The following is a 13,521-nucleotide window of genomic DNA, read 5'->3' as shown; positions in this document are numbered from 1 at the left end:
CGCTTTTATAAAGATCTTCACAATCCTGTTCTGCTATTCATTTTTAAATTATAGACTAAAAATAGATAGTTAAAACAGGTTGCACAGTCTTAATTCATTGTCAGTGTGTTTGCTTTGAAATAAGTCAGCTAATACTAAAATCACATACTTTAGGGAAATGTGTTTGTTATGTGATGAACAGGTAATTGAGATCTTGGGAAGAGCCATAAAGACGAGGTTTCTTTTCTTTATTAATACTTAATCAGTTCTTTGAAAATCTAATCTTTGAAAAGCTCATCTTTTTAGCCATAACTTTGGTAAACTAATAATGAACCAGCATCATTTGGTATTATACTGTTTTACAGGAACATTAAATGAATATCTAAAACACCATCCGCAATATATCTAATTGTCTATCTGCAGAAAACCTTTTGTTCCAGAGTCCAGCTGGGAACACTAATCTTACTCAGAGAGGCATAACTCATGATTATATCTCTGTTTCTGATGCCACCTTTCTCGTGTAATATTTTAACTTGCAAAACTCCAGTTTTCATTATGGTATTGCAAAGATTAACTTTGGCAACTGGTGAGTTGTAAATTTATCTTATGCTAGTATTCGACCCTCAGGATTGGGTCACATTGAGCAAAGCTTTGTGCGTGGTAGTGATTACAGTGTGATAAAGACACTTCAGTATGCAGAATTTATTATGGTAAAATAAATGGCTAATATATTGGTCTTCTGATCAGAAAGCTTGCATTTGCTCACTAATTTTTCTGCCTAAATTATATTTGTTTTCTGCTGATTTCTTTTTAACACCTTAACTTCCCATCCTGTTCTAAGACAATTTAGCCATCTATAAGTCCATGTAACTCACGGAATGTCTACACATTGGCCTTATTTTGAAATAAGCTATTCCGGAAGAGAGATCCTGTAATAGCTTATTTTGAAATAACACTGCTACACAGAAGATGCATTTCTAAATAGCTGTCAGAAATAGTGCATCTGCATACAGTAAAGCCTGTTTCAAAATAGAGCCATTGGATGCACTATGCTTATTTCAAAATAGGCTCTATTCCCTATCTACACAGCCCCTGTTTCAAAATAGGTATTTGGAAATAGGCGCTATTCCTCGTGAAATAAAGTTTACCTATTTCAAAATACACCACCTGCAATTTCAAAATTATTGTGTTGTATAGATGCTAGCAAAGTTATTTCAAAATAATGGCTGTTATTTCTAAATAACTTTTCTGTGTAGTTATACCCGCAGGTTGTTAAACTGAAGCAAAACATCCATTCATTGTTTCAACATGCCAAGTACTCAGGTCTAGGTTCTTCTTTTTCTGCCTTTTTTTAAACTGTATGCAAACAGGATTGTAAATTGTGCATGCTAATTTTCCCTATATAGATAGTAAAATTTATCACCTAAATCTGCTTGTTTTAGGAACTTGGTAGAGGTGAAAGAACAGGCTTTATCCATTAGCCATCCAGTATGGTCAGTAATGGTTGAAATTGTAATTTCCTTTATGTAAGCATATTTCTTCAGTTTATCAATCACCCTTAACAATGGCACCCTATGGATATCTGTTCTATATAAAATATCATTAATCAGACCAAACGAGGCTTAAGGCAAAAATCTTCATAATGAATATGACCAAGATTTGTATAATCTGTGGAAAGTAAATATACACACTAATGTGTCATTCTATCTAAAATGAAAGCTAAACAACCGACAATGTTAGGCCTGCTAGCCAGACTGAAGATAGCGGCACTGACCCACAGCTCCAATGTAAAGAAATAAATGTGCATTTTTAAAAATGTATCTTTTGGTATGTCTCTTGCATTTTTGTCCTCTTTCTTTCACTTCAGGTTTCTTGCCACTTAGATTCTGGTTTAAGCCGATCTGACATTTATTTTTAGTCTCTGTTCACTTTTGCGTTGTTTCTTTACTCTCGGTGGTGGTTTTTGTTTTGTTTCAAAGTCTATATGTGTATTTGTCCCACTTCCTCAGACCTACAAAAATTTTATTTCAGAAACCTGTTTATTTTCCAATGTGTTGCATCACATTCCTCTATGCAAATCCACTAACCTGGTCACACTTGCATGTCTCCTGTCACATGGAAGGATGTGATTTCAACCAGTGGGCAGCTGTGTCACCATTTGCCATTCAAATTTGGGTGCTTCTCACAATGTTTTGATGGTGTAGCATCCAAATTGGGCCACTTACAGGCAGACTTCCAGCATGCAGGTCACACCCTGAGGATTGGACTGTATTAGTATGATGCTAATGCAGCTGTGGGAGATTATTAGAAGCTCCTCACTTTTAGTTCCAGTCCAAGAGACAAGGTCAAAGGGCAGGGACTAATGAAGGCCCATCACTTTACCTGAATCATGGTCTGGACTTTGCATGAGATTTGGTACCTAATGCTGAGGCATTTTGAACATATGTGAAGGCCAAACTGTCGTCATAAGCAACTGGTCAAGGTCAGGCGGGGCAATTAGCTTTTGGAAGGACTTAACCTTGGAAAATTACCAATGGCATACATCATGTTGAGGCGTGCAGTTGGATAAAGAGGCAAATTATTGTTTTGCCTTCAAGAGTATAGGGCAACAGTCTGTCACATTTAATTTGTATGTCTAGATGGATCACGTCACCAAAACAAGTCGTAACATTGTTCACAAGGAAGTGGTTTTTCTTTTCTGGTGCTAGCTTTTACTTAAGGGAATAACAGCCTTTCCTTCTTCACCCTTTTTAGCAAGTATGTTAATGCCTTAGCCAAAAAATAAATTAAAATACAAAATCCCTTATTATAAACAAAATCCTTAGCAGCTACTTGTTAATTTCAGAGCAAAAGGAAGGTTAAGGAGAGATGTATACTGGCACTAAAAACACTGTCATAGTAAGTTAAACAGAATTTCATTGCAATGAGACTGAACCCATCACAATTTAAATTCCCTCGTTTTGAAAATGGAGCCATTCATGTTGTACTTAAAATATTTTGCTATTGAAAATAAGGTGGTAATTCTGAAATCATTGCTGGCTATCTAGGGAGGCTGGTAGGTACTACCATACGTGCAGCTGTGTGTCCAGTCATCTGAATGCTCTCTCCTAATTGGGAGAAGCATTCATGGTCTGTGGGTGAATGGCTGGCTTGGGGAGGCCAAGGCCATACCCCTTCTGTGCCCAACCCTGTGTCATACCCCACTAAAGCCCAACCCTGCCTGTAGCAATGAGCCCCTGCCCTGTACTCTCACCACCCCACAGGAGCTGCCAACCAGCTGCACCATGGAGCCTGAGCAGAGCCACCTCCTTTTACATTACTCTCTGCATATGAGTGTATGAATGTGTATAGGCCAAATTGAGATTGGATTTACACTAGTGTAAATCCAAAGTTATTCAATTTGTCTGTAGTAAAGGTTCTGAGGATTTACCTAATATAGTGATATCAGCATTTTTTCCTACATGCTTCAAAGTGCAGCAGTAGCCCCTTAGATGTAGTCGCTAAAAATGATTGAACATGGCTAAGCAGGATGCCATCTTAGAATCCAATCATAATAGTTCTGAAAGTTCTTGCTTTCAATTTAGGTCTCTTATGCAAGGATGTCCATTGTACTTTTGAAAGGTCCGTTGTTGAATGTTCTGCTACTTACTGTGTTTTTCCTCTTTCCTTTTTTGTGTAAAACATGTAATCATTCATGGTAATACCTGTTTATTTTGGCATAATCTGCTGCCAAAGTGGTGATATCACAAATGAAGGATTACGCTTTGTTTGTATGAATAGGCAGGGGATGGATTGTGAAAGAACATCATCTTACGCACACTCAGTAGCTAGAGCTGGGGATGGCCGTTGATGATCTCTAAGATGAATAAGTTTTTAAGGTTTAATGTCCTCTGTTTTGGGTTTGGAATAATAGGTTTTCCTTACGAGTAACTAAGAAGTTATTTAGCATTCCAAATTCAGTAATTCTGTAATAACAAACAGCTGTTGGTTTTCCTCTTTTAATTTAACAGAGTTCTTTGGCAGAGACACTGGACAGCAGTGGAAGTTTAGATGCACAGCGAGCTGACATGATTTACACAATTGAGGACGTTCCTCCCTGGTACCTCTGCATATTCTTGGGGTTACAGGTACATTTCAAAACATGCGTTTCAGAAGAAGTCCATTTTTTGTTTAGAATCTTAAAGAAATTGTTCAGCATTTTTACGGAGTACATAGTGCATTCAGTAACATTAGTAACTTGCTTTCTGTTTTGAGTCCAATGTGTTTAGATACCGAAGTATATTAAGGAGCTATATGCTCATTTTGGCAACAGTATGTATTGGGAATGAAGCAGAACAAATGGAAAATACTATTGGGAAATTTTAAAATAGCTTGAAGTTTATAAAAGTCCTACCTATTTGTTGTAATGCTTCCGTCCCCTGCCCCCCATTGATATTTCTATTTTCTTCTCCAGCAGTCTCAGATTTTTGCAAAAAAGCCTGTCATGGCAAGATAGCTTTCCTGAAACATGTCTCCTCCCTTCCCCACCTCTTTTTACAAGAATTGACACACAAAGCAAACATGATTCTGTGATGCATTAACAGGACATGTAAGCAAGGCATGAAAAGTTATTCTTCCACTCTACTCTGCACTGATTAGACCTCAGCTGGAGTATTGTGTCCAGTTCTGAGCACAGCATGTCATGAAGAATGTGGAGAAGGTCCAGAGAAGAGCAACAAAATAATGAAAGGTCTAGAAAACATGACCTATGAGGGGTGATTGAAAGAACTGCTTTTGTAAATTGGAAGTTGCTTCAGGATGGTTACCTAGATATCCACGTATCAAGAATAAGAACAGAAACAATTTAGCTATGTCAGTACCCATGTTTATTATGTGTAAGTAGAAGTCTTTAGTAGCTGGCTAAAAGTAGCTAACCATGGAAAGTAAAAAACAATAGGAATTAAAAATTTGGAGCAAGAATATAGAAAATGATGAGAGAATTGATGGTTAATAAGAGACCCAATGGTTAATTTAAATAGTAAACTGAATGCAAAAAGAAAAAAGCATCTCTCGAGATTTTTTTGTATGTGTGGTTATCACTTGTTAACAAGCTGTTCATTCTTCTTTGTGTTCACAGCACTACTTGACATGTTTCAGTGGAACTATAGCAGTTCCCTTTTTACTAGCTGATGCTATGTGTGTTGAATTTGACCAGTGGGCAACCAGCCAACTGATTGGGACCATTTTCTTCTGTGTGGGAATCACTACTTTGTTACAAACAACTTTTGGGTGCAGGTGAGACCAGAACTCATACGTTATTTTTCTTGGTTGAGATGCTGATAGTGGAGCATGCATCTCTCTAAACTTACAGGAAATACAAAATAACTGTTCAGACTGAAGATTGCTGACGCATATTGTTGTCTGATCCTAATTTTGGAAGGCTTCACAGAAAAATGAACGTGAAGTAAGAGAGTAAGGGTATGTCTGCACGTAAAACATCACAGTGGCTATGGTAGCTCTTCAGTGCACACAACACAATCACTCACTACAGCAAGTGGAGCAAATCCATCTCCTGGAAAGGTGACAGAAGAAGTGTTCTATTAGTGCAGCTCTGTTGTAAACTTGGTAGCTTCACTACATCACTCCGTTGATGATGTAGCTGAATTGATCTGATTTTCTAATGTAGACCAGCCCTACATTGTGAATAACTGGAAAGCTTTTTTAAATGAAAGAAGGCACAAGTGGGGCAGCGGGGCAGGAAATAGTGAGGAGGGACAAAATGAATGAATGTAGGGGAAAAAATCATTTAGTCCACATTCAAGATCAACTGTTTCGAATACTGTCATTGCTAAAAGGGTAGCCAGTTTCTTTACAGAGACTGAAGTTTTGGTGTGTGGCCACAGTAACATCTGCTGCTTCTGCTTCTGCTTCTGTCACACTGTGTTGTGACAGTTTCAGCAAGAAGATTATCAAAGCACATTGAAATGGGAAGATCTCTGGAGTCATACATTTGAAGTAGCTAATATACACTTCTGATGCTGCAGGATGCAGGCATATTTCAGTGAAAATGTGAACTGTGTAGTTACTCATGCTTAAAGCTGAGTATGAAATGATGATATAGAAGACTCTCTCTGCTTTGTAGTAACCCTTACACTTTTCCATCCTGTTTACATAACTGAGGTAGCTAGTACAATAGATATTAAGAAAGGGGAAGGGCAGCTTTTTTCCCTAACATGATTGCTTCTGCCAATAACATACCCTTTGCGTATGTATCTTTGTAAATTCCTTCTTTGGGAATGGGTGGGGAGTAAAGATTTTATTTCTTAACTGTGCAGAGATGCCAGTATTTCTTTACCACAAGCTGTCAAGGAACATGAGCATTAGATTAACATTCCTGGGAATATCTTTTACTCCACTGTTTCTGAATGAGCTCTTTAACAAAATGACCTGTCTGAGACTGGTCTCAATGTTACCAAATTTTAAAAATAATATACATTATGGCCAAATTGTAGAGTGACACCTGTGTGCTAATAATCGTGAATTTAAAATAAAAATACAAAAGTAATGATTATTCTATGTGAAACACTAAAGTGAGATTTTGCCTAAACATTTGCTTACCCACTTGGTCATCTGTTGTTTTTCAGTCAAGGGCTGGATAAAAGCCACAAGATTATTTCTGCCTCTTGATTAGAATCAAGGAAGGAAAATAAGACCAGAAGAAAGATACTTATTGTATTAACATGTCTAAGCATACCTCCTACTGTTCAAGCATCACTTAACTCACCCTAAAATCAATATAAGGTGACATTCAAGACTCTCAGTGAAAAATAGACAAGACAGTTCCTATTAAAAACATTTACCCAAGAAACAGACTTTTTGGGTGGAGGAGATCACTCAGTAGGGAAAAGAGGACAAACCCATTAAACAAATCATTTAGGATTGTTAGTACAGATCAGCCAAAGGGGAAAGAGAACAAAACTTATTTAGGCTTCCCAGAGTCAATGTCCGTATGTTATTTGTCTTTTTTATTCAGTGGTCTGGAGAAGTTCTCAGCTGATCTGCAACCTCACCTACCTTCTCTCTCTTCAGGAAAGCGTCCACTGGCTCCCTTGACATGTTCACGGAGCAGTGGGTGCTGTCCGTTGTGCTCTGCTCAGTGTCCCCTTCCGGTTCCCTTGTTTTGGCCTTATGATCGCCACACCTGCCCCTGTTTTTCTTTTTAGTTGTCCCCTGAAATTATATGGGGTTCATACTTTTTAGTGCCACCCCTTGTAGGGGGGATCTTGTAGCTGTGGGTGGGCTTGTGCACACGCACATTCTCTGATCCCAGTAGGTCCTCTTCAGGAAAGATTCTTTGTCCTTTTCTTACCCTCAGTCTTTCAAATAATTGTAAAGCTGCTTTAGTATTTCTTTCATCAAATGCTCAACTCAGAAATAGGAAAGGATGTTTATCCAGGTGGAATTGTTGGAAAAGAGAGAAAAGCATTTGCTTTTTCCCAGACTGTTTTTTCCTTGCAACAAAATTTTCTTTCACTCGCATGTATGAGACAGCTTTCTTTCTCACTTAATTTGTTCCTGTATCTTTAACAGAATCAAGAAAGAAAAGACCAGATGAAAGATAACTTTGCATAAGTATAAAGAGAGTTAGCCTATCCTCAAATGTGCTTACTCCTAGATTTTAGCTGTATGTTTTTATAAAGGGTGGGGATGAGGAGGACAGAGAAGCATGGGCCAGGGACCTCAGTGTCTAGTCAAATTTAAATTGCGTAGCTGTATGTGACTATATTGCTTTTTCCTCAGATGCTTGTTACCTTTAACACATTACATTTTAACTCCTTATCTTGCATCTTTATTCAGACGTTCCTGTATGAGACCAAGGAGTAGTTACAGCATTGGGAAATATGGTCAATTTCTTCAGTCACTTTTAGATTAATCTTCATTTTTATTAGACTATTCAAGATTCCTCACCTCTCAGACTTATTCCACTGCCTTGTTTGTGAGAGTTAATGATGGAACATTTTGTAACTGGTAATAGGTTTGATACTGTTTTATATTTGGTTGAGACCTGCAGACACAAACCTCACTCAACATGAGCTTCATATAAGTATTATTGGCAAGCCTGTGAACTGAGAGAGATTTAAACAAATAAATGTAACTATCATTACATTTATGCAATACATTTGTTAGCTAGATCAGTTCAAAACAGCATTTTAATTCTTCCAAATCTATCATTGGTGGTGCTAATGTCAAAACCCCAACCACTAGGAAGTTGAATTTACCTTGATATTACATCTTAAACATGTGCTTATATGTAAGGCCCTACCAAATTCATGACCATGAAGCATGCATCACAGACCATGAAATTGGGTCTTTTATCTGTTTTACGCATTTCACATGGGAGGCCATTTCTCAAACTGGGAGTCCTAACTAAAAAGGTTCAAGAGAGTCAGTCTCATCAGGGAGGTCTAGGTATTTCTACCCTGACTTCTGTGCTGACCTCAGAGCTGGGCAGCTGCAGAGCAGCAACTGTTGAGCATCCAGCTCTGATGGCAGAGGCCCACCAGCAACAGTGCAAAAGTAAGGTTGCTGCCTTGTGAAGGCTTTATGCTCACTGCAGTGGCATTTCTCTGTCATCACACAGCACAAAAACTTCTGAATGTTGCACCTGATTGATTTCACAGTTTCAGTGTTATACGAAATGTTGGCCAGAGCGTCATGGAGGGGAATGGATGACATGGAGAAATGGGAAAAGGGGTGTGGACAAAGCTACTGGTGTGGGGGGGGGGGCAAAAATGGGAAGAATAAGAGGTGCACAGAGTCCCTGGCACAAAGAGGAGATAGGGGATGGAGTTGCAGAGAGTCCCTACAGCAGAAGGGGAGTTGGGGGAGGAAGGGAAGGATACCTGGAGCCCTTTGTGCATACAATGAGCTCAGCCTACACAAGCTACAAAGTTTGTTACTCCCTAGTTCAGGGGTTCACAAACTGGGGGCTGTCTCCCCTCATTGGGGTCCAAAGGTGGCTACATGGGGTTGTGTGCTGACAACTTTGTTGGGTTGCCAGCCCTGATCTGTCATTACCTTAAATTAGCCCTCATTTTCTACTGTATATTTGAGAGAGTATGTCTGAGTCTGTCTGTGTGTCTGTATGTTTGTTCAAGAACTCATCCTCAACGGTAAGAGCTAAGACCACCAAATTCCATATACAGCTCCTTCTTATCATAACTTAAATCAAGGTAAGGGTTTGGGGGTGGGGAGGGGTTTTGAAGCTTTCCCCATGCTCAGATTCCCTGTTTGCTGTTCCCCTTCCTCACTCTCAGGGAGGAGGGAAAAGTGCTCAGCTTGATGAATTCCTTACTCTGTCTGGGAGGAGCAGGAGGCAGGTGAGCTGTGTGCTTGGCTCCCACTCCCTCAGGGCAGATGGTTTGGAGGTGGGTGTAGAAGTCAGGATTGAGGAGAGTGAGGAAGGGCTCAGAGCAGGCACCTGGGGTATGTCTGGGTGGGTGCAAGTTGTGAAAAACAGTGTCATTTTAAATAAAGTGTGTGCATTTTCCTTTCAGTTTTTTACAACACACACCTGGACACACACGGACACCTGATAGATTTGCTAGTTCATGTATGGGGGTTGGGGTCACATTCAGAGGCTTGCTGTGTGAAAGGGGTCACCAATACAAAAAGCTTGAAAACCATTTCCCTAGTTAAGTTTTAAACTACTGAAAATGTAGCTTTGTATGTGCCATGAATGAATACTTCTATTAGGTTTTTCTTTTCACTTGGGTGGTGGCAGCGACTACCCCCTGGGATCAGAGAATCTGTGACCTTGGGGAGCTTTTTAAACAGAACCTTTTATAGGCAGGGTATTTTTCAGATTTGGTAAGCCCCCACTTTCTGCACTCGGCGTGTCAGAGTGGGAAGGCAGTCCTGACAATATGGGAAGGCGCTGTATTAATGGGAAGAGTATTAATTAATACTGCAGCCATAAAAAGCACTTTCTAAAAGAAAAAAGGAGACTGGAGTGGGAAAAGAATGCAGCAGCATTAATCAAACAATTTCACAGTCAGTACGTTTTCTAGTTTGTGCTTTAAAAAAGTCACTTTGTCTCCATCTCCATGAAAGACACAAAAAGGGAAGGTAATAATGCCTGATTTTTTCCCCCCCCAAATCTCACCCAGGCTTAATCACAGCAACAAGACTGGAAATAGCATTGCTAAAGTCAAGCTATTTGTTTTATTTTAGATTAGTTCCAGTTTTACATTACTGTAAGCTGGATTTGAGTTTATTTTAGCAATTGGAGGGAGGGAATTCAGTCAGAGAGACTTTGGAGCATTCAGTGCTTAATTATGTAACAGAATTCTTGCATGCTTTTTTGGTGCAAAATAAACTATTTACTATGGGTTTGGCAGTTACCCAATTTAATATACTTTGTGGGCTGGCATGCTGCTTTTTCAGCCCCCCCACGGCAGGAGAGTCTCCAGTTTGGGAGTGGACTTTGCTCCTTTCAGACTGATGAGGTTCTCGTAATTTTTTCCACGTATTGAACAAGAAAGGGTGCTAGCAGTTTATGGCGTTTACTCGAGCAAGACAAAGAAAGGATGTATTTCGTTAAGGATAGTTGATGTGTGATACTCCTACTGGCATTGAGTCACAGAAGTGCTTAAGCACTTGCATAACTTTGAGCATACGCATAGCTGACTGAGCATACTACAGCCTCCGACGGTTAAGTAGTTTAGTTAAACTTTGCTAAATGTAAATCGTATAGCAGAACAGGTTTGTTAGATTTAGCCTCTAAATTAGCATCTTGCTTTTGGCAAGTTTATTGTGAATTGATATTCTTCAAGTAATCTAACCTTTTACCAAATAGCTTCAGAGTTTATATAGTGTTTCATATGTTTGTAGGAATGATGTTTATCTCAGTATTACATTAAAATGTACTTCCTGTGAACTGACTGCAAGCATGTAAACTTTAGAAATGGGACTACACACTAGATACTGTGCTATAACCCAAATTGAAATTACAAATTAAAAATGATCTTTTGCTTATGGCAGTAGGTAGCATAATTCTTAACCACTATGTGTGGGACTGAACTTAGAAAGGGACATACTGTATTCCAAGCTATTAACCAAGGCCAATGTGAATGCTAGCTGTCTTGAAAGATAACTGATTATGGTGCTTGTTCACTTACTTACCAGGGTAACAATTTACAGCATGTTATGTTAATTTCTGGTTGTGGGGGGGAAAAAGGAAGTGCTTTCGCTGCAGAAGCTCTCATGATAAATCTAGCCAGTCAGCTTTGCCAGATTAGGCTTGAGGGGTCAGTCATGCAAAACAGCATTAGATAATGTACAAAGAATTTATCAAAGCAAAATATCCAAAAGCTTAAGATGAGCACATGTGTACATGCTTGCTTCAATCAGAGTATCAGTGTATTACTTGAAAAACCAGAGATCATTTAATAATTAAAAAAAAAAAACCACAGCCTGGAACGCATCTCTGAACAGTTTCTGGATTCTTTTGCATCGATGTTGTCCGAGACATGGTGATTCTGCAGTTTTAGAAGTTAAATTTATCCATCAAGAAGTTTTTGTTTTGTTTTGTTTTCTTCTCCCAGTGGGGACAAGTTGACATATCAGAGTCCAGGCTTCTGTAACTATTTAATATTCATAGAATGTGCTGATATATAATCATTTGAAAGGAACAAAAGCTAGCTTTGAATGTCTGCAACATGCTACAGATAAAGTTAAATTTATATAAAGTTTAAAAAGCTGCTGCTTCATAGCACAGATTACCCCTCTGGAATCAAGTTGACACACTAAAACTGACTTCATTATTTGAGAATGTTTCTATGAAGTATATTGATTAAAGGATTTGTAAAAGAGGAAGGGGAATAGGGTGTAGGTAGGGTGAGGAGTGACATCTTGTTTGGGTTATTATTTTGTCCAGGGCATCCAAGTACTCAGTTTATCCAATGAAGCTTAAAGTGATGAGGTGAATCATTTGCTCACAGGGAATAAGGTTTCTTTTTGCCAAAGAAAGGTTTAGATTTTTGCGGTTAGTAGCCCATATAGGAATTCATATCCAAGTAGACACCTCTCAATCCAAGTAAAGTCATGGCCATTCACATGCAGACTGTGCTCTGCCAGTACTTGTACCTTTTAAAAAGTCTAAATTGTTAGTGTGTGGCTGCCACTTGTAAAAGAATCTTGTGCACTCCCTCCCCGCCAGTCAGACACCAATTCTTGATCACTCATCCTTCCTTCAAACGTATGAAGTTAGCACTCAATCTCCTGTATTCTCTGTTTTCCAGCTTCTCAGCCCGTCCTCTATTCAGTTCACTCCCTGATGTACTTCATAGAGGCAGGCTCTCCATCCAGTTTTGCTGGCCTTTTGCACTTCTGTTGTCACTCTCTTGTGCTACTTGTTACCCCTAGCTGAACCTGCTAGTCTGAGTCCTTTCCCTGTGCTGCTGGTTCTGTAGGTATCAAGACTCTCCATTTTTGCTGGAAAAGCAGAGGTGGTATCCTCTGCCCTGTAGGCAGGAAGCATTTGGTGCATCGTAATTGATTTGTTTTTAGAGAGAATTACGTGACCATCTTTCAAACACTATGTAGAGAGCAGTTTAGTGTGCTACTTTTAAATAGTTAAGTAATGTCTATTGATATTTTACCATGTGCAAACTGTAGCTTACTTGAATACATGTACAGAAATAATTCTGTCCAGCTGGATGTCAGTTTTAAAAAGCAAATATGTATAAACTCTTAACATTCTTTGTTTCCAGATTTATTATTCTTAATCACCTGGAATTTATAGTGTAGCTTATGGCTATTTACGCTTTCACTCAGTGATCAAAGTATTTGCTTTTAATCCCAGGCATGTGATTAAGGTGTGTCACGTATTCAGACTGTGTGAAAAGTAACTTGCCTTTCACAAGAAAACTTAACACTTCATATACTGTACTTGTGCACATTCAGTACCCAAGGCCTCTGATACCATATACTTGTTCTGTGCTGCTTTTTCTGCCCTGCTCTCTCCCACTGAATAATGATTTTGTTATACCAACACTTGGTATGTGCATACCAGCGTTTGGTAGGGTTTGATACTGATAAGAGGTGCAATTGCATTAAATTCGTTTGTATACCTGTAAATGGTGTTTGGATTTGTTGAGTTCTATTTTTCCTTTAAATAAAGAATTGTTTACTTCAAAATTCTATTAAATGGTGTAAACATTAGTAATTTCAGAAGGGTTAACCTCATGATAATCACACATAGGTTTGTAGACACATTATTAAGGTGTTGCAAAATATAAATGTCTGTGTTTTCTCTTTCCATTTCCTTCAGGTTACCTTTGTTTCAAGCCAGTGCTTTTGCATTCTTAGCACCTGCCAGGGCTATCCTCTCCTTGGAGAAGTGGAAGTGTAATAACACAGGTAAATGCAAGTCATTTAGGCTTGTGGAATTTTAATCTTTTAATAAATTACCTACGTAGCTCACAATGGGACATCTAAGTAGCAACTGACATAACTTTTGACATGTTGTTGATCTCTCTTTGGGAAAGAATGCAAAACTAG

General features: G+C 38.8%; 1 protein-coding gene across 1 annotated transcript in view; it reads left to right on the top strand.

Moving 5' to 3' along the window:
* SLC23A2 (solute carrier family 23 member 2) overlaps positions 1–13,521 on the top strand; it is a 75,567-nt gene that overhangs the window by 34,687 nt on the left and 27,359 nt on the right. Inside the window, exons 5-7 of the mRNA XM_074981778.1 lie at positions 3,990–4,106; positions 5,096–5,253; positions 13,292–13,380. Coding sequence (XP_074837879.1) covers positions 3,990–4,106; positions 5,096–5,253; positions 13,292–13,380 — 364 coding nt within the window. The remainder of the gene's footprint in view (positions 1–3,989; positions 4,107–5,095; positions 5,254–13,291; positions 13,381–13,521) is intronic.

Source organism: Carettochelys insculpta, chromosome 31, assembly GCF_033958435.1.
Source record: "Carettochelys insculpta isolate YL-2023 chromosome 31, ASM3395843v1, whole genome shotgun sequence".
Taxonomy (NCBI): Eukaryota; Metazoa; Chordata; order Testudines; family Carettochelyidae; genus Carettochelys; species Carettochelys insculpta.
Note: the sequence above shows the minus strand (reverse complement) of the source record. Positions and strands in the feature narration are given on the sequence as shown.